The 22,280-nt window shown below is 32.5% G+C and overlaps 1 protein-coding gene across 1 annotated transcript in view; it reads left to right on the top strand.

Moving 5' to 3' along the window:
- Positions 1–22,280, top strand: part of LRP6 (LDL receptor related protein 6) — a 137,451-nt gene that overhangs the window by 52,598 nt on the left and 62,573 nt on the right. The window contains exons 3-5 of the mRNA XM_052000098.1: positions 8,446–8,643; positions 11,024–11,220; positions 13,256–13,387. Of these exons, the coding sequence (XP_051856058.1) occupies positions 8,446–8,643; positions 11,024–11,220; positions 13,256–13,387 (527 nt within the window). The remainder of the gene's footprint in view (positions 1–8,445; positions 8,644–11,023; positions 11,221–13,255; positions 13,388–22,280) is intronic.

Raw genomic sequence — 22,280 nt, forward strand, 5'->3', positions numbered from 1 at the left:
TCCATATGTGGGTCCTTTCCTCCTTTTGATGATCTCTTTGGGGTACAGACTCAGTAGAGACACTGCTAGATGAAAGGGTATGCATAGTTTGATAGTCCTTGGGGCATCGTTCTAAATTGCTATCCAAAATGGTTGGATCAGTTCACAACTCCACCAACAATGCATCCCAGTTTTCCCACATCCCCTCTGACATTTATCATTATCTTTTCCTGTCATCTTAGCCAATCTAAGAGGTGTATAGTGGTACCTCAGAGTGGTCTTAATTTGCACTAATCTAATCAATGAGTTTCTCACTCATTTTCAATCTTTGTTTTGCTCGCTCTCTCTCTCTTTATATATATATATACACACACACACACACACACATATATATATACATATATATACATTATATATATATATATTTGGAACTCTCATATTCTGTACTTTATATATATATATATATATACACACACATATATTTATATAAAGTCTTATATATTGTTATTACATAATAATATATAATTATATATTTTTGGATAATTATATTCCCTATATATGTATATTATATGTATTTCCAGATCTCTCATTCTTTAAAAACAAAACTTCATGTAATTCAATTAGCCCCTTTAAACTATTCTTTTATATTTGTTTTTCCCTTCACAAACTAATACAAAAAAAAAGCTTCATTTTATCACTTTTCACCTACTTTTCAACTCCTTGTAATTTTCTGACTTATTCTTTTCAGAGACTTCTTAATTTCTAAATACAAGGTCCTTTTTCACACTTTGTCCTTTTTGAACTTTCTATAGCATTCAGCAGTATTGACCATCCCTTCTTCATTAGATAAACTTCTTTCCCCCTCCTCCTGAGTTTCTTAACAGTATTCTCTCCTGCTTCTCCTTCTGTTTCTGTTCTTTTTTTTCTTTCCTAAGTCCTTTTTCATAATTTTTATTTATTTGTTTACTTTTTACTTAATAGCACTTTATTTTTTCCTAATTACATGAAAAGATAGTTTTTAACATTAATTTTTTTTTAAGATTTTGAGTTCTAAATTTTTTCCCTCTCCCCAAGACAACATGCAATTTGATATAGATTATACATGTATAATCATGTTAAACATATTTTGTTATTAGTCATGTTGTAAAAGAAAAATCTCTGTTCCTTTAAATATTGTCCATATTTTTCCCATTTTGCATAAATGTGCCTCAGATGATGAATTTTCTTTTCTCTCTACACATTCTCTGGGTGATTTCTTGTTTTTTTGTTTTGTTTTTTAAAATTTTGCTCTTCTGTGCAGACAACTTTCAGAGCTACATATCTAGTCTTCATCTCTCTTCTTGAGCTCTTGTCTTGCATCACCAATTGCTATATTTCTCCATCTTTATATCCTGCAAGCAGATCTTTAATTTATTTAAAACAGAATTTTTCCTCCTTACTTCCTGTTTCTAACTTATATATTTCTTTAAAAAATAGCAATTTTTGGCCCATGACGATGCTGTGGATAGAACATCAGTCCTGGAGTCAGATGGACCTGCGTCCAAATCCAGCTTCAGACATTTAACACTTACTAGCTGTGTGACTAGCTGTGTGTAAATGCCCAAGTCATTTAACTCCAATTGCCTCTCAAAAACAAATAAATTCTGGACTTGGAGATAGAAGACCTTGTTTCAAATTTCATCTCAGACACTAGTTTTGTGAGTCTGTTCAAGTCACTTTATTATCAACCTTAGTTTGCTCATTTGTAAAATCGGGATAATAATTCCTGAAATCTCCTTACATCCCATTTCCTGTGGAACTTGCCCCTTCTGTCAGTCTCTTTCTCATTTTCTTTCTTTCTTTTTTTTTTTTTGTTTAATCTTAATAACTTTTTATTTATTAGGTAAATAAACCTAATTTACTGAGTTGTCATGAAGATCAAATGAGATAATATATGTAAAGCATTATGTAATGCTTACTAAAGCAATATTACTGTTGTTTTTATTACTCCAGGTTCACAACATTGATGTCATTCTTGTCTCTGTCCAATTTTCACCCTCCCCAGTATAATTAGTTCCCAGGTTTTTCTATTTCTACCTCCTCAACATTTCAGATCCATCCCCTCCTCTCTGCTCATAAAACTACCACTTCACGTCAGGTCTTATTCCTTGTCTATAAAATCCTTGAGGATAAGGATTGTGTCATTCTTTTTATCTGCAATGCTTTGCTTGACAAATCTAGGTACCTAATAAATGTTTGTTGGTTGATTGATATCCTTCTGATTGATCTTTCTGCATGATAGTTTCTTCCTTTCCATTTCTTCCTTCATACAGCTGCAAAAATTGATATTCTTAGAGTGAAAGTCTTACTTTATTATTCTCTTGTTTAAGAAGCTTCAGTGGCTTTGTGTTTCCTCAAGTATAAAATTTGAATTCTTCTCTTTGACATTTGTAGTGCCTGCTTATATTTCTAAACTTATTTTACATTAATCATTAATCAGTTCAATTCAGTTATTTAAAATCTTAGTTTCTATAATATGAGGTGTTATGCTTGGACTGGGGATGAAAAGACAACAATAAAGTAATCCCTGCCCTCAGTGAGCTTGTATCCTCTAAGGAATTAGGGGTTTGGGAAGAACATGTATATAAATATAAACTTAATTTCTAGTGTAGAGAATGCTAATGCTAATCCATAAAGGTCACTTGTAGGTGAAGGTACTTGATTTAAGCCTTAAAGAGAACTGAGAGGAAAACATTCTAGACATAGTTGGGAAATGTGGCAAGGAAAAGCAGGTTGGGCCACTTTAGATCTTAGCATATCTGAGTGTGTTGAACCAGGAAAAAGATTGAAATTGGATGATGAAAGAACTAGACTGTAAATGTTAAATTACACACATACACACTTCACCTTAGAGACAAAAGGGAGTCACTGCTGCTTCTCAAAAGGGAGGGCAGAAGTGTATTTTAGAAATATGTTTGGTAACTGTGCAAGATGAATTGAGTAGCATTTGTAGCTCAGAATTCGGGACCTAAATCAGTTGAAATACTTTAATACTTCAGGTGAGAGATAATGAAGGATTGACTCCTGTGGTGGTGATTATAGAAAAAGGAGTTGGATATGAGAGATGTTGTAAAAGTATATAATCTATAAGATCATTTTATGGAAGATGAAACTGTGACCCAGCAAAGGTTAAGTATTATGACAAATGACAAATTCTTGGATATGGAAAGTGAGAATGGTAAGGAAAGGTTGTCTCCTAGGTTCTGAACCTGACTAACGAGGAAAATGGTAATATACTTAACAGAATTATAGATGAAGTTAGAGGAGTGACATTTGTAATGATAAATCAGCTTGTTCCCTCTTATGCATGTTAAATTCCTACCAGAATGTCTTATCATCTCCCTATGTTATACAAGCATTTAATCTGATTTCTTGCTTTTGTGTTTTGTTCTTTATGCCTGTAATGTTTATCTTCTCTTCTTGGAATTTCTAGTCCTGTTTAAAGATAAGAACTGCCATTATGCAGTGCTTCCCTGATTTTTTTTCTTTTTTGATTTATTATATATTTACTATTTTGTACATATGTTATTTTCCCCTAAATGAATGTAAGCTCCATGTGAGTTGAAACTTCTTATCTTTTTATCCAGAATGTTTGGCATGTAAGAAGCACTTAATGCTTGCTAAATTGAATTGAACCTCTTTGGTTAGAGGGCATGATCTGGATGAAGATCAGCAAAAGAGATTGAGGAGAGGTCAGATAGGTAGGAGGAAAATCAGGAGAGAGTAATGTTTTAATAACATAGAGAGAATACAGTATCAAGGGGAAGCCATTGATCAGTAGTATCAGATTCTATAGAATGATTAGGTATCATGAAAACCGAGAAAAAGCCATTGGAGCAACTTTGGAGAGAACCTTTTGGTGGAATGATATGATTGGAAGCCAGATTATAGGGGTTAAGAAGAGAGCTGAAGGGAGAGAAAGTGGAGGCACCTATTGTAGCAGGGATGGGATGGCCAGTTGAGGATTTTTTCAGGGAAGGGAACACATGGGGATATTTGTGAGCAGAATGAAAGATTGAAAATAAGTGAAAGAGTAGGGATGACAGAAGGGAGGAGTCTATTCAAAGAGTCTTTTGACTTAGTAAGGTTACTTCATGTGAAGGAGAGGTGAAGGAAGAGAGTGACAGAAGGCACCTGAATGATAGAAGAAGAGGAACTTTACAGAGAACAGCCTTTTTTTTTTCTTGTAAACTATGAGGCAAGAATGTCAGCTGGGAGGGTAGAGGTAAGGGTAACGAAGTGGCGAGATGAAAAAGGTTTGGAAGAGTTACTGTAAAGAAAGGGATAGTGAATTGGTATTTTTTAAAATGTAGAAAATTGTGTACCAAAGTAAGGAGGTGAGAACAAGAAGGCCATTTTGGCAAGAAGGTAGATTATGTGAACAGAAATAATGTTTACTAAGCCTGGAAAAGTGATCTAGAATTAGATTGTGAAGGGGTTATTTTTCATTGTTTTTTTTAAACAGGAACAATTTAATTATTTGATTTTGACATCCAACATCTTTAAGAAACTTCTACAAATTTGTAAGAGCAACCATTATCCAGAACTGTAAAAGTGAAAACATTTTATTTAAAAGGAAATAAGTTTTTAAATGTGAAATATTCTTACTGAGTTGAATATCACCAAATATCCATTTGGGATCTCTTCCCACAGTCCCTCCTTCCTTGTTGCTTGTTTTTTTCCTACCTTTGCCAAATCTTTAAGATTTTTCTTAAATAGAAAAAGAGGTGTCTATTTTATAAAGTAAAGATGGCACTTTTCAGAAGCATCAAGGGAGCCATAAACCAGACATTACTAATTAATGAAAAAGCATTTATTGAACTTCTATTCCTACTAAGCTCCAAGTGCTGTGCATAGTACTGGGATAACAGCTAGAGAAGGACAATCTATAGTCAAGTTCACACTTGGGAGAAAACCAGCATATTAGAGAGTTCAACTCCTGGGCAAATGAAAAGACTTTTAAAAGTCCTAAACCTAAAAGTTATAAGAATGCACCAGAGGGGCCAATTGCACCCAGGCAGGAATCTTTAGATTATCAGTTAAGTCAGATGATAGTAGAAAACTGTAGGGTATACGAGGAGGGCAGGTGGTAAAGCCAGGAAGTCATTAGAAAGCAGTGTCAGGGCATATGGCTAGGTTTATTCCACAGTTCCTAGTACCTGAAGGAAAAGTTGGTGATTACTATTAATCAGAGGGATGTGGGCAGTCAAGAAGTCTAGATTAGTTTTTAGATAATCCTGGGCAGGAGTTGAGTAACTCAGAGTTTAGTTGGATCTAAGAGGAGGATATATTTGCCTTTTCTTTATTAGTAGTACATGTGAATGATTTCTGCAGTTGCTTTTGTTACATATTTCTTTTTTATTTGTATTATTAAAAAATAAAAATTGCACTTGTTAAAACTGGGGAGGAGAGAGGGAAGCATATGAAGAAAATAGCCAAAGATAGCCATGGAATCACAGCTAGCTCCGAGACAAAGAGGAAAAAAGGTAAAGATAAAATGATTTGATCACATTGCAGAGTCAAACAGAGTGACACCTTAAATTTCAACATTTGCAAGTATTGATTGGGTCTTCTCACTCTTCTCACTCTTCTCACTTTTTTCTAGTTGCTTCTCTTTCTTATCTTTGAGTTTCAACACTGCCTTCAACTTTTGAACAAGCAGGAATGTACTTCCTTCCTCAACATTCATGTTTTGAGTCATATTATCCAGTGTTAGTGAGTTGATCTCTGAGAACATCATCTTTATTTTAATTTGTTTTCTAGCCATTTTCTTTCCAGTTGTTAATTCAGCCACTCATACCTTTGGTGACAGGTTGGCTATTTATGCACACAATGAATTTTTTAAATTTGGGGGCCTTTACTTGCTCAGTCTCTTTGGCAGTTGCTTCCAATAATGCTCTTTGGTTTGTCTGTCCTCCAGATTTATGTACCAGTTACGTTTAGATCTTGGTGTGGTCCCTAGCAATCACCAATACTTTCTTTTGCCCCTTTTCCTATTATTTTTGCAGGCATCCTTAATAGACAGTGTTAGGTTCTGATCTCTGGGGTTGCTTGTACTGACTCCAGAGCCTCTAGTTTTCCAACCATAGCTTCTGAGCCCTGAGGACTGTGTTTCCAACTCATTTCCAGTTGTAGATCATCAGTGCTAGGTTGGGGGCATAGCTAGTAAGTGCCATTGTGTATCTCTACATGGGGTAATCTCTGAGAGTGCAGTGGGGGAAGTGGAACTTTGGAGTTGCTTTTGGGAGAAAGGTATGTTAAAAGGAAAATTCTTCATTGGGGCTTTCATCCTGACATAACTCAGAACAAAGAGAATCAAAAGGATTTTATTATAAGTATATCAAGGTAGCAACACATTGGTGAGTTTTAAATACCAGAGGAGTTTATATTTTATTCTAGAGAAAATAGGAAGCTACAAAAGGTTTTTGAATCAGGTCATGACATGTCTTCTATATGCTTCTTTTCTTTCATTTGATTGAGCCATCATTGATCCACCAAAAAGATTTTCTTAAAACACAGGAATATCATATTGGCAGCTGTGTGAAGGATAAAATGGAGAGGGAATACACTTGAGGTAGCATGTATAATTAGGAAATTATTGCAATTATCTGGCCAAGAGTTAATAAAGGCCAGTCATAAGACTATGAGTATAGGGAAGGGAGGGAATGGATGTGAGGGATGCTGTGGAAGTGACATAGAAATGTATGTTTAATGGTTTTTATTTTGAATTCATAAAGCACCAAGCCTGGAATCTGGAGGACCTGAATTCAAATTTGGTCTCAGATATTTACTAGTTACCTATGTGACCCTGTTTACCTCCATTTCCTCATCTGTAAAATGAGCTGGAGAAGAAAATGTAAAATCACTATAGTATCTTTGCCAAAAAAACCTCAAATGGGGTTATGAAGACTTAGATGTGATTAAAATGAATGAACTGCAACAAATAAAAAACACATGATTTCTTCCCTCTCTTAACTGAGCAATGTAGATGACACAAGTAGAAGGAAATGATAATAGGGTGAATAACAGGGTCACCAATCCAAAAGAATAAAACTCACTACGATATGGGACCAAATGTGGGGCCAAATGGAATTTAATAGGAATAAATGTAAATGAAATTATATATTATATAACTTGAAAGTATTTATAAAAGCAAACAGAAAAGGCTATCCCTCTAGGATTTTCATATCTGCATTATTCTGAAAACATCAAGTTTTGGTGTATTGATATTATACTTTAATACATTAGATAAACAAATTAGAATATGGAAAGTCCTCTTTCTTTGAAATATTGTAGGGTGAAAGAAAAATCACTAAAACAGAATACATACTAACTATATAAAATGAAAAGTAAATGAGATTAGATAATTAAGCTTAGTGGAAGTGACAGTAAAGTTACCACATTTTTTGTGTTGAATTTCATTTATTCAGTTGTAAGTGGTGACAAAAAATTTTAATTGGCTGTATTGATGGCTAGTAAATCATTTGTAAATATAGAATTCATGCTTTTTAAAAATTAAAGCTTTTTATTTTCAAAACATATGCATGGATAGTTTTTCAACATTGATCCTTGCATAACCTTGTGTTACAAATTTTCCTCTCCTCCCCATCCTCTCCCTTAGATGGCAAATAATCCAATATATGTTAATACATGTTAAAATATATGTTAAATCCAATATATGTAAACATATTTGTACACTTATCTTTATGCTTCTTTTTCTTTTTTAATTTAATTTTATTTTATAATAACTTTATATTGACAGAATCCATGCCAAGGTAGTTTTTTTTTTTTTACAACATTATCCCTTGCACTTGCTTCTGTTCCGATTTTTCCCCTCCCTCCACCTCCTCCCCTAGATGGCAAACAGTTCTATATATGTTAGATATGCTTATGCTTATTTTTCAATTAGAGACCTTGTTGTTTATTCATCTAAATTCCTGAGTTATGTTCATTGAAATTGCTCTCTTGATTAGAGAGACCTAGAATATATGATGAGGGCTAGAATATATTGTTTTTAGGCTGATTACTTGATAATTTTCAGTAGAGAACACTTAAATAAGGACCAATATTGGAGAAATGATTATGTGTATATAATGCCTGAATATTTACAATACTTCATTTCTTCCAGTTTTTGATTGTGGAGAAACATTATATTGTGCTGAATGAAGATTAACTCAACCCTTTAAGATAATATTTTAACATTCAAACTTACCCTAGGCATCACATTTCTTTTTAATTCTATATACATTTCTGTTTTCTGGAGGGAAGTTTTGATAATGAAAGTTCTAGAAGCACATGTTTTAAATTTTTTTGTGAAATATGTACTTAGAGAATATAATTCTAGGTACAGTAGGAGTTGGGGAAATGTATTTGTAGAACATATTTGTCATCTCTGTCATCTCTGTTTTATTCTCTTTATAATTTTAGGTTCATGTATTGGACTGACTGGGGAGAAGTTCCAAAGATAGAACGTGCTGGAATGGATGGATCAAATCGTTTCATTATAATAAACACAGATATTTACTGGCCAAATGGATTAACCTTGGATTATGAGGAAGAAAAACTTTATTGGGCAGATGCAAAACTTAATTTTATCCACAAATCAAATCTGGATGGAACTAATCGGTAAGAATTTTTAATACATTTTTTTTTACTATACTTGTTTTTAACTTTAAAATCAGTCACAGAAGCAAGGATAGGAAAATTTGGGATAGGAGAAAGATAGGCTTTTTGAAACTTTAAGGAAAGGAAGAACTTTTGACTTTTAATTTTATTCTTTGCTAAGAGATAAACGGCAAGGAATTGGGGTATCCCTAAAATTACAGAGATGAACAGGAATTGGAACTACCAGTCTTTAGCTTTTGCCATAGATGAACTGCTTTTGTATCCTATCCTTTGTTCATCTTTTTTTGTTGCCTCATTTTCCTTTTGTCTTACATGTACATTGGTGTTGATAATAATTACATTTAAATAGTGTCTGAAGTTTGTATTGCTTTACACACAATTTTTTTTGAATCACAAAAGCCTTATGAGATAGGTATTACAGCAATTATTATCTCCATTTTAAAGATGAGAAAAGCAAAGTTATGAGAAGTTCAGTTACAGCCTTTAGGTGTCAGAAGTATTGGCGGTAGTATAGGCTCACTGCTGATGACAAATGACCTGTAGGTCTATAGAGATGGTTGTGAGTATGAGCCAAGGCTTAAAAGTATAATGAATGTACAAGTCATAAGGCCAAAAGAAATAATAAAATGAAAATGAAAAGATTGGGGGGGCGGGGAATTTAAGCTATATATGTCACTGAATAACAAGAAAGAATTTGCATTTTTTCCCCAATTTCCTTTTACATTTCTAATTTTAATATTACAACTATTCTTGATGTAGCTGATTTCTGATTTTAAAGAAGGGGAGTGATTTTTCTTCTAGATCCATTTCTGCTGAACTGAAGTCATTGGAAACAACTTTTATTGTTGAATTAAAAATTTTTTTATCATTAAAATTTTTTTTTAACTTTAAATGTTTTGGATTGTATGTATTCAAATAATTATATGAACAGGACTTTATATATTTATGAAAATGAAATTCAAGAATAAATTTTTAAAGACTCTAACCCCCCCCCAAAATAAAAAAAACAAAACACCCCAAGCCTCTAAAATGGTTGAGCAAAACAATAGCAAAAAGTGCTTTTTAAATAAAAGTAGTAGGCTTTTACTTTAATAATTTGTATTCACATCATCCATTGCATTTAACATGAGTTATGAGTTTTGTTGCTGTTTTTATTTTTGCCTTTGTTTACATGGTTGTAGTCATTGTACATATTCTTTTGTTGTATTCACCTTGTATCATTTTAATTTTTTATCCCTTTCGGTGCAAGATAATAACTTATTCTCTAGAATACTTTCTAACTTCTTTCCAGATTTTTTTTTTTTTTTGCCTGTTTTGTAATGGTAGGCCTTTCTTCCCCCCTCCCCCCATTCATTAATCTTTTTATGGTATAAATTTATAATAGGATTACCTAGGTTAAAGAGTGTGAATTTTTAATACTCTTTCAATATAATTGATTTTTTTGGTAATCCTATGTATTTTGTTTTATGCATTTTAAATTATTCTAATAAGTCCATAGACCAGTGGTTCTCAAACTTTTGTTTTCAGTATCTTTACTCTATTAAAAATTATTGAGGATCTCTCCAAAGAGTTTTTGTTTATCTGGATTATATTTATAGACATTTACCATATTGGAAATAAAAAACTATTTTTGAATTTGTAGACCCTCTAAAAGGGTTTCAAAGATCCTCAGGATTCTCTATATCATACTTTGAGAACCACTGCCATAGATTGTCAATAGTGTTTGTGACACAAAATCCTTAACCCTTGTCTTAGAAGCTAGCCTACATCGATTAGTCATTCAATAGGCATTTAGTAGTCACATTAGGCACTTTCCTAGATATCTTTAATATAAATACAAAGAATGATAAAATCCTTACTCTCAAAGAGCTAACTTTGTAATGGCTAACCAGTAATCTCTTTTCATCTTCTGAATGAGTTTGCTTTCAAAGAATGGATAGAAGTATGAGAACTCTCTTTTATGCTGACTCCTGAATTAATATTGGACTCAGTAATTCCCTGGACTTCCTGGATCCTTGAAACTGGTGAATCTGGTGCCTTTTGCTTCATTCTCTGGTTCTAGAATTTTGTGGTTTCTAGAACCCTTATGGAGTAGGACCAGATCTATTTTCTAGCTCTTTGATGAAATTCTATTTAAAACTCTTAATTTTCTGTTATAATATGAAATATTGTTTTGAATATTTTTTCATGAAAATAATCTTTTTTTAAAACCATATATAGTAGATAGGTTAAAGATACTTTTTTTTTTTTTAATGTCAGATTTCTGTTACTGTTGCCATAGGAGCTTAGGAGGTAATTTTGGTGAATGATTATATTGTAATAATCAAATTATGGTAAAGTAAGATTAAACTATTGTTATTTTTTTAATTATATCTAATAGACAGGCAGTGGTTAGAGGTTCTCTTCCACATCCCTTTGCCTTGACGTTGTTTGAAGATACACTGTACTGGACTGACTGGAACACACATTCCATCTTGGCCTGTAATAAGTACACTGGGGAGGGGTTACGTGAAATCCATTCTAATATCTTCTCTCCCATGGATATACATGCCTTTAACCAGCAGAGACAGCCAAATGGTAAGTGAGCCATATTTTAAAATTGTAAATTGGAACTGATACAATGTCTGTTTTTGTGAGAACTAGTAAAAGGGTAGTTAAATATGTCTTAAGATTAGTGATGTCAAACTGAAATAGAAATGGGCCACTATGTTGAGTTGCATATTGACTTAGAAAATCAAATCTTAACATTATCTATATTCTATTAGATTTTTTATTATTATTTTGTGAAATTATATTTTAATGATTTCTACAGCACTCAGGGGATTTGTAGCCTAATGTTTGATATGTCTTCCTTATATTGTTCAGCATAATGTATTTACTTCTTGGTATCTCCTGCTAGTTACTGTCATATAGACTCTATGTCCCATTTTTTCCCCCTTATCCCCCTCCCCCCCCCGCGTCTTCTTTTTTTTAAGAGAAAAAAAGAGGAGGAATGAGAATTGAGGTGGCCATATGCCAAGTTTTTAGGCAGTGATTTTCTTACACTATTTCTGTTTCTCTTCAGTATTGAGACTTAAGAAAAATTTTAAGCCAATTTTGTTAATGGGAATTTAGGCAGTGGATGTCAGTTGAGTAAGTTCATTGAATTACATACAGCTTTAACTCTTTCATGACTGAGAAACTGAAAAACAAAAAGTCTCACTCTTATTCAGTTCACCTTCAATTGTGTTCAATGACTTGCTTTTCCTTAATCACCCTTCCCAATCAGCCAGATCTTTGATTGCTAACAGCGGCACTGAGACATTTGGGGTTTGGGACCAAATCTAAAAGAAAGGCAAGAATATGTAAACACAGGCATGTGCATCTGGTTATATTCTAACACTTAATAGGAGGAAGTTTTGGAATTTATATATTGCTTTGTATTATTGGCACTTCTCTCTCTTTCTATTTTGAGTAGATTTGTTGACTGTATTTTGTTCTGAATAGTAATTTTGGTAAAAGATTGGGTGATTGTAAAACCCAGAATCCATTGTTTGCAATTAAGGAATTATATGTGGCTATCTACATGAATTTTTAAGTTAAATACTATCATTTTATTTCTATGATGTATTCTACCCTCTTTTCTAAGAGAAACAGCCAACAGCAATAACAAACTACTCTTTTTTTATTCCTGTCCTTCTTGTCTCTTAATGACATCACCATTGTTTTTTTTCTGCTTTGAAAATTTTGGAGTCTCTTTTTAATCATCTTCTAACTCCTATATTATTCAGCAACCAAATCCTTTTGTTTTTTGGAATTTAAATTTTCCATATTTTCACCATCATTACATTAATCTAGCTTCTCATCACGTCATACCTGGATTTTGTCAATATCATAGTTGGTTTCCCTAACTCCAATCTTGCTCCTATTTTCATTTCATATAGCCCAATTGATCTTTCTAGAACATGGTATTATCATGTTATTCTGTTGAAAAAGCACTAATGATTTCCTCTTATCTTTCTTATCAGTTGAAATTCCTGTCCTTTATCATCCTTTGATTTGTCTCTCCTTTACCAATGCAAACTCATTTTCATTATTCATCAGTATATATCAGCTTCAGTTAGGTGAATTTTTTTGCTATACCACCCAAACTGCTATCTTCATACTTTTTAAATGCTCTCTTTGTTATTTCACATGTTTCTCTCCTTCCCATCACTTCCCCTTCAACTGTTAATATTCTACTTATCTTTCAAGACTTAGTTCATTACTTCAGTGATGCTCTCCTGATTATTTTCCCATGTTACTGAAATTCTAATTTCTTAGTATTTGATATTTGTTTTTTGTGTGTTGTTCCTTAGATTGATAATTTTTTGAAATCAAATACCATGTCTTCTGTTTTTTTTGTATCACAGTGTCAGGCACAATCTGTGCTGAAGAAACACTGAATTAATTAATTTAAGTGGTCACTTAAATTTAATTAATTTAAGTGGTCACTTAAATGACATTTGACAATTATTTTTATTTATTTGGTGCTTTTCGCAATTATTCATGTAATAGTGTTACTTTTGTTTATCCGCTAATGAAGGATTATTCTTGATCATTCTTGTTAATTCCTGTGGTTTATATCTGACAGCTACAAACCCATGTGGAATTGATAATGGTGGTTGCTCCCACTTGTGTCTGATGTCTCCAATCAAGCCTTTTTATCAGTGTGCCTGCCCAACTGGAGTAAAACTCCTTGAGAATGGGAAAACCTGCAAAGATGGTAAGGAATGGCTTTTTAGAACGAGAACTTTTGAGTTAGCAATTGGAATTACCCATGCCATTTTTCTTCTCTTCTAAATTCAGTGCTATACCTTGCAGTGTCTTTTATGGTGTTGAGTCACTTTAATCTTCATATAATCATATTGTCTTTTTGTAGTGAGCCTGTTTTTATTATTTTGTGACTGCATTTAAAACTACTTAGGAAATTTGTGAAATGAATTATCTGTTATTGTTGTTTTCCAACTCTAATTAGCAGTAGAAATTCCTTTTGCTTTCCAGGGAAAGTACTTAAAATAGGCATTCATGAATTCCTTAAGGGTCTATTTTCATGAAAAAAAAAAAAGTTTCTTTTTTAAGTAAAGAATGTTATAGGACTGATATAATTTTCAGCAAATTCTTCTTGAAGGTTTTAATTAAATTTCCATGTCAATTGGCTTTGTTTGCATGAATGCTTTTACACTATATAAGAATTTGAAGATAAAACTTTAAATTTGACCATGATGCTGTTTTTTAGTTAATTGTAGCTTGTAATCTTCCTAGAATTTTTATTGATGTCTTTGTTTTTATATCACCCTCATCTCAATATAGCTTTTCTCCTCTCACTCAGAACTATTATTATAACAAAGAATAAGAAGGGAAATATGCTTAAAATCTTTATTCTTACTTTTTAGGCCATTTTCAAAAAATTTAAAAAATAGATTATTTTCCTACATTCTTCACAATAATAGCTTAAATTTACACAAGACTAGCAGTTGACATCCCTTGATTGAATGAATGAATTTCCTCTGTGCCATCACTGTAGTAAAAGAAAAATAGAAGACCTAGGAGAGAGTTCTTAGTCAGGTCCACAAGGGCAAAGAAGATAGTTTTAGACAGGTAAAAATTGAGAATATGAAAAGAAAAAAGATTTTAAGTTTAATGTACTAAAGCAGCCATAATTGTCACTTATTTAATTTGCTCTTCTACCCTCATACTTTGACAGTTCCAAAGAAAGAATAATTTCTTATGCAAAGAGAAGTTTATGGGTATTTTATTTGAAGATTCTGGATATCTGACTGAAATGAGATGAAACCAGTGCTACTATCTTGCTTATTATCTCCCTTTTTCTCGATCCTTCTCAGTATTTATTGTTCTTAATCCCTCACACTCACGAAAATCTGTTTTGGCTTCTTGATCTGGTTTGGGATATACAAAGTAGCCCTTGATAGATTATGTGAGGTTTTTTCCCTCTCTAGCTTTAAAAAGCTCAGACCTTTATTGAGGAATGCATTAGTGGGAATTTGCTGGCAAGGGGGTCCTGGGATGGGGAGGGATGGGATTATATTTATTTACAACATTTTTGTAATGATTTGGCCTTGATGAGTGATTCTTTTAGCCAAAGGTGAAATTGGCTGAGCCTGGTCAAATAGTTTCCATGGTGAATAATATTTTTCATTTCAAATTATAACAAAATGTTTTTGTAATGCTGCTTTTTTTTTTTATCTTAACATTTGTAGTTTGTAGATTTACATACTGTAATTTCTTAATTGTATTTCATATATGGACTTGACATGCCTTACAGTTATTTATGTGTTCACTTTTTAATCACCTTTTTAAAATCAGCAATGCTCCCCTCCCTCTTTCTTCCTCCTTTGCCTGCAAAAGTTTGAACTTGGTTTATTTTGAAGTTGAGCAGAGCCTTGAGCTAAAAATGGGGCACTGAAGAATATGAGGTCTTTTCTTCTCTACTGTAGTCTTCTGGTACTTGATATTTTTTGTAATTACTTGAAGAATTTTGTTGTTTTTAATTTTTGTATTTAATTTTGTTTTGTCCAATTAAAACTAATGACACTAAAACAGAACAGATATGGCTAATCTTAATAAACTTTATTCCTTTTCTCAGTAAAGGTGACTCTAACTCGGGTCCTAATGTAGGCATGCTTATTTATAAGACCAGATCTTTAAAATAAATTCTCAGGGTAAAGCTCTTATCTGTAAGAAAGCTTTTCTATTTTTCATCTGTTTTCACAACCAGAGGCCAAACTTGTTTTTATTTACTTGTTTCATTAAAACAAAATAAAACCGTATCATCTGCTTGCTCTGCTTCTACTTACATATTTATAGAACAATGATAGAGAAAATCATTTACCCATGCAAAATGATAGCACTAGATATTTGTGTTACATTATCTTATTTGGAACCTAAATGCCTTTATATTTCCTAAAATGACCCTCTGTTATATGTTTCACTTTTGCTGTCCTAAATCTTTTTTGTAAAGTCTACCTGACTATTCTTTGCCCTATCCTTCTGGGAAAATACCTCTCCTTATATTTTACTGGGAAAATTCAGATCATTTGCTTTCAGCTCTTCTCCCCTACTCTTTATCTCAGAGCCTCTTGTTATCATCCTCATTTTCTACTCCCTTACTTCAGTCTATGATTAAGAGGTAGCCCTTTTTGCCAGTACCAACCCCTCCCATTCCCTTAAGTCTATACCTCCTCCCAACTTGCAACTTTTCTCTTTCATTTTCATTTTCTCCCTATCTACTTATTCCTTTTTTTATTATCTACAAATATGCCCAAATCTTTCCTATCTTTTAAGAAAATGAAGCAAAATTACTTGATTGATTCAGTGATCCACTTAATCTATTTATCCTCTATGTTTCCTAGCAAAGTCCTAGAAAAAGCTTTCTAGACTTGTTGCCTGCAGTTCATTCCCTTTACTTCCCAAACCATTGTAATTTGACTTCTACCTCACTAGTCAGCTAAAACTGCTCTTTCCAAAATTGCCTGTATTCATAATTTCAAAATTCAATTGCTAGTTCTCAGTTTATTACCTTTTGAGCTCCTACTTTTGGATGTTATTTACTACTCTCTTCCTGAATAATTTGTCTCTGGTTTTCATCAAACTGGTTTCTCGGTTCTGCTGCCTATCTGACTACTGTTAAGTGTTCTTTGCTACATTATATTCTGTATATTATCCATTGTTTGTGATTGCATCATAAGGCTCTGTCTGGTATCCTGTCTTTCACTGTAATCTTTTTTTTTGGGGGGGAGGAGGGGAGTAATGTATTAGCATTAATGGATTCAACTGTCATTTTTGTGCATATTAGTCCCAGTGAGCCTTCACCTTCACCTGCTGTCTGTTAGACAATGCTTACTAGATATCCCCAAAATACTAATCATCATCAAATACATGGCTACCTTTATTCACATAGTCACCACCTTTTTCTTGTCACTTTTTTGACCATATTGTAACAGCCTCCTTCCTTATTGCTCTCCTACTTCTCCTCTCATTCTTAAGGCATAGGTCTGACCATCTTGTTTTTCTGCTCTAAAACCTCTATTGTCTATTTCTTCAAGAATAAAGCAGAAAGGTTTCTTTGACATTTGAAGTCTTTTACAAGTTGGAATTACTATGACAATTTAAAGTCTTTTACAGTTTCCAAGTTTATTACATTTACTCACCTTCCAATCAAATTGGTCTACTTATTGTTATTCAGACACAAGGTTCCAGCTTAGTATCTTTATACAAGTTGTCTGGCATATTTAAAATATACTTCTTCAGCTCTACTTCTTAAAATTCCAAGTTTCTTTCAGAGTCCAGCTCCAGTGCTACTTTCCATGTGAGGGTTTCCTGATCCCCTTAGCTTTTAATTTTACCCCCATTCCATCTGAAATTATTTTGTCTTTACTTATCTATTCACCTATTCTTGATACTGGTAAAATGCAAATACTTTTTTTCTTTCTTATTTAAATAATAGTTTTTTATTTTCACAATATATGCAAATATAATTTTCAATATTCACCCTTGCGAAATCTTGTGTTCCATTTTTTTCTGCCTCTTTTCCCCTCACTTTTTCCCTTAGACAGTAAGTAATCTAATATATGTTAAACATGTGCAATTCTTCTATACATATTTCCACAATTATCATGTTGCATAAGAAAAATTAGATCAAGAAAGAAAATAAATGAGAAAGAAAGCAAAAAGCAAGCAAAACATCAACAAAAAAAAAAAGGCAAAAATATTATGTTGTGATCCACATTTGATCCCCACAGATGGGGGATGCAGTTGACTCTCTCCATCACAAGTTGTTAAAATTGACCTAAATCATCTTATTGTTGAAGAGCCAAGTCCATCAGAGTTGATCATCCCATAATCTTGTTGTTGCTGTGTACAGTGTTTTCTTGGGTCTACTCACTTCCCTTAGCATCATTTCATTCAAGTCTTTCCAGGCCAATCATTTTTTATAGAACAATAATATCCCATAATATTCATATACTGTAATTTATTTAGCCATTCTTCAATTAATGGACATCCATTCAGTTTCTACTTTCTTACCACTACAAAAAAGGGCTGCTACAAACATTTTTGCATATATGGGTCTTTTCCCCTTTTTTTATTATCTCTTTGGAAGACAGGCCCAGTGGAAACACGGCCGGATCAAAGGGTATGCACAGTTTGATAGTTCTTTGGGCACAGTTCCAAATAAATGCAAATACTTTTGAGGGAAAGATCTGATCTATTTTTATTTACTCAGTCTAGCATTCAGTGTATGACTATGACTTAGGTACTTAATAAATTTTGATTATTTGATTTGAGCTTTCCTTTTTCTTTCAACACTTAATAAATCCTAATCTAGATCAAGAATGTTTCATGGATTGGTTTTATTTAAAATATTGTAACTATTTGAACGTTGAACTATTCAGTTTTCATACTCATCTTTTTTCTTTTTAAAATCACCAAGTTTTCTTTCTCCGTAGAGACTTATATCTCTAAATATCTAGACTATTCTTATAGAAGAACCTATTTCTTGATTTAATCTTTCCAGTATTGTTCCATTTTATTTTTATTGCTGTATTTTTTTGAGTTGTCTTTGCTTTACCACTGATTCTTTTCTTAATATTCTACCACCTGGCTTCTATCTTTACAAATACATTTGCCTCCTAAAGAATAAAAGTTGCTGAGTTCACTGGATATGATTTCTCTGTGACCTTTATTGTTATTAATCCCTTTTTGAAAATCTGTCGTAGGCAGAATTAAAATGGTGGAGTAAAAAGTCATAACTACCAAACCTCTCCTCAAAGCATCAAGCAGAATTTTCAGTGAGAAACTGTGAAAAAGTCAAAATGAGTCATTTTGCCAACTTAGGGCAGCTCAGGAGGGGGGGACTCTGGATACTAGGTAAGGGCTGGCTGGAAGCAACCATCTGTAGGTTGTGGGGTTAGTAGCAGTGTTCAGAGATGGTAAGGGATTGGCCTGGTCATAAAGAGATCCAGTGCTAGCAGTAAGAACAAGATCAGGTATCATTTGGCATCTTTTTCTGTTGCCTATTAACTTAGTTCTGGGTTGAAGTTCCAGGACTAGGTCACAAGGAAGAAGGAAGTGCTTCTTTACCTGGGTAAGTAGCACAGATTTGGGAGGTAGTAACCAGATCTTTACCTGGATCATACCACTTTGAAAACATCAAAATATCAGAGGTTCTCAGACTGAATTATGAAAGCAGAAGCACATAAAGGTAGAAATTCAGGACAGTTAATCCTTCCAGAGGTGAGCAAAATCCAGCTTCAACATAACCTTTTAAGTCAAGAAAGAAGTTGGAAAAGTGAGCAAATAATAATAACAACAAAAGAACCTGCCCATAAAATGCTACCATGGGGACAGGGAAGCTCAAGATACAAATTCAGATGAAGACAATGACTTGAAAAATCTACAAGCAAAGAAGAAAAATACCGAGTGGACAGAAGCCCAACAGAAATCCTTAGAAGACCTTAAGAAAAAGAGTTTTTTTTTTTTTTTTTTAAGGAAAAAAATAATTAAGAAAAATGAAATAAAAACAATAGAGGGAAAAAATGAAAACTATGCAAGAAAATTATGAAGAGAGTATTAACAGCTTGGTATAAAAAAAAAGGCACAGAAATACTGAAGAAAATAATTCTTTAAAACTTAAAATTGGCCAGATGGTAAAAGAGATACAAGACCACAATAAAGAAAATCACTTCTTAAAAATTAGAATCTGAAAGGTGGAAGCTAATGAATCTATGAAATATCAAGAAAGAGTAAAACAAAATCAAAAAGATGAAAAAATAGGAAATGGGAATATCTCATCTGAAAAATAACTGACCTGATCTGGAAAATAGATTCAGGAGAGATAATTTAAGAATTATTAAGCTACCTGAAAGCTATGATCAAAAAAAGAGTCTAGACATCATATTTCAAGAAATCAAGGAAAACTCTTCAGATATTGTAGAACCAGAGGGCAAAGTAGAAATTGAAAGAACTCACTGATTTCTTTCCTAAAGAAATTTCAAAATGAAAACTTCCAGGAATGATATAATCAATGTAGAGTTCCTAAGTCAAGGAGAAAATATTGCAAGTAGCTAGAAAGGGAGAATTCAAATATCACAGAGCCACAATCAAGATCACACAAGATTTAATAGCTACTACTTCAAAGAAGCAGAGGGCCTGGAACATCATTTTTCTGGAGGCAGAGGAGCTAAGATTACAAATAAGAATAACCTCAGCAAAACTGAGTATAATCCTTCAGAGGAGCAAATTAATATTTAATGAAATAGAGACATTCAAACATTCCTGAAGACAAGACCACAGCTGACTAGAAAGCTTGACATTTAAACACAAAACTCAAAAGAAACATTAAAAGATAAAAATGAAAAAGAAATCATTAAGGATTTAATAAGGTTGAACTGTTTATATAACTACATGGGAAGATAATACAAGTAAGCAATAACAACATTATTATCCTTAGGGCAATTAGAACATCTCTACTTAGAGAAAAGTTTATGAATGAATTTGTTATGTTGGGATGATGTTTTAAAAAAAAAAAAAAGAATGGAAAGTTGAGAATGGTGCATTGGGAGGAGGGGGAAGTGAGAGGAGGGAGACACACACACACACACACACACACACACACACACACACAAAATTGGGTATAGAAGTTACTTTTACCCAGTAGAAATATGGAAGGAGGAAAGAAAAAGTGGGAGAGATAAGAGGGATAAGAGATTGAGAGGCAGTGGTCAGAAACAAAACCACTTTTGAGGATGGAACATGGTGAAAAAGAAGAAAAAATAGAAAAATCAGTATGAAGGTCAATACAATAGCAAATTATAACTAAGAATGTGGATGGAATAGACTCACATATAAAATGAAAGCAAGTTGAAGACTGGATTAGAAATCAGAATCCAACAATATGTTGTTTACAAGAAACGTACTTGAAACAGAAAGACACACAGATAAAATAAGGGACTAGAGCAGAATCTATTATGCTTTTTTTTTTTTAACTCATGTAATAAAGTCTGAAGCAGGACAAAGCAAAACAGAGCTAATTTAAAATATTTAGAGAATGTATTTTTCTAAAAGATACCTAAACAATGAATTAATATCAATAATGCACTAAAGGATATAAAATTCTTGAAGGAAAAATTAAATGAATTATAAGAAGAAAATAGTAAAACTATTCCTGGGGGACCTCAATTTACCACTCTCAGAATTAGATAAGTCTAACCATAAGATAAATAAGAAATTAAGAATTTCAAAAAATATTACATATGATAGACTTCTGGAGAATGTTGAATGGAGAATAGAAAGGAATATGCTTTTTTCTCAGCTCTACTACAGTGTATTTTCTCAAAAACTGATTAGTATTAGGACATAAAAACCTCACAAACAAATGCAGAAAAGCAGAAAATTTAAATACAGCATTTTCAGACTGTAAGGCAAAAATTATGTCAATAAAGGACCCCAAATATTAATTATTAAAAATTAATGGGAAACTAAGCCTAAAGAATGAGTGGGTCAAAGAACAAATCATAGAAACAATAAATTATTTCATTAAAGATAATGACAACATATCAAAATTTGTGGGATGCAGCCAAAGCAATCTTAGGAAAAATTTTATATTTCTGAACACATATCAGTAAAAGAGAGAAAAAGCAGATTAACTTAATGGGTATGAAACAAACAAACAAAAAATTTTTTTAAATCTCAAATTAAGTAGCAAAATAAATCCTGGAAAATCAAAGAAGACATTATTAAAATTAAAAAAATAAAACTTGTTGAATTAATAAATAAAATTAGGATCTGGTTTTTTGAAAAAAAAATCCAATAAAATAGATTAACCATTATCTAATTTGATTTTTAAAAGGAAAGAAGAAAACCTAAGTACCAAATTAATCATATCAAAAATGAAAAGTATGAATATGATGAAATGAAAACAATTAGGAGTTATTTTGCCTACTTTTATGCCAATAAAACTGACAATCTAGAAGAAATGGTTGAATATTTGCAAAAATACAAATTGCCTAAACAGAAGAGAGAATAGAAAACATAAGCCTATTTTAGACAAAGAAATTGAACAAGCTGTAATGCGCTTTCTCTAAGAAGGAAAAAACAACAACCCAGGACCAGATGGATTTACAAGCTAATTCTACCAAACATTTAAAGAATAATTAATTCTACTACTTTGTAAACTATTTGAAAAAATATATAGGTAATGAAGGAATCCTATCAAGGTCCTCCCATGACACAAATATGATTTTGATACTAGGAAGAGCAGAAACAGACTGAAAGCTGTAGACCAATTTCCCTAATGACTACTGAAGCAAATTTTTAAAATAAAATACTAGTAAGGAGATTATAGCATTGCATTACAAAGATTATGTGCTTGTTATCAAGATGAATTTATACCAGAAATGTAGGACTGGTTCAGTTTTAGGATAACCGTAATTGGCCATATCAATAAAAAACTAACAAAAATAATAAATTTATATAATAGATGCAAAAAAAAAAAACTTTTGATAAAATGTAATACTGATTTACATAAATACTGCATTTATGTAAAGAATTTTTTTTTAAACTTTAAGGCCTTTTTGCAGTCTAGGAAATGTTATATAATG

This window comes from Antechinus flavipes, chromosome 5 (genome assembly GCF_016432865.1).
Source record: "Antechinus flavipes isolate AdamAnt ecotype Samford, QLD, Australia chromosome 5, AdamAnt_v2, whole genome shotgun sequence".
Taxonomy (NCBI): Eukaryota; Metazoa; Chordata; class Mammalia; order Dasyuromorphia; family Dasyuridae; genus Antechinus; species Antechinus flavipes.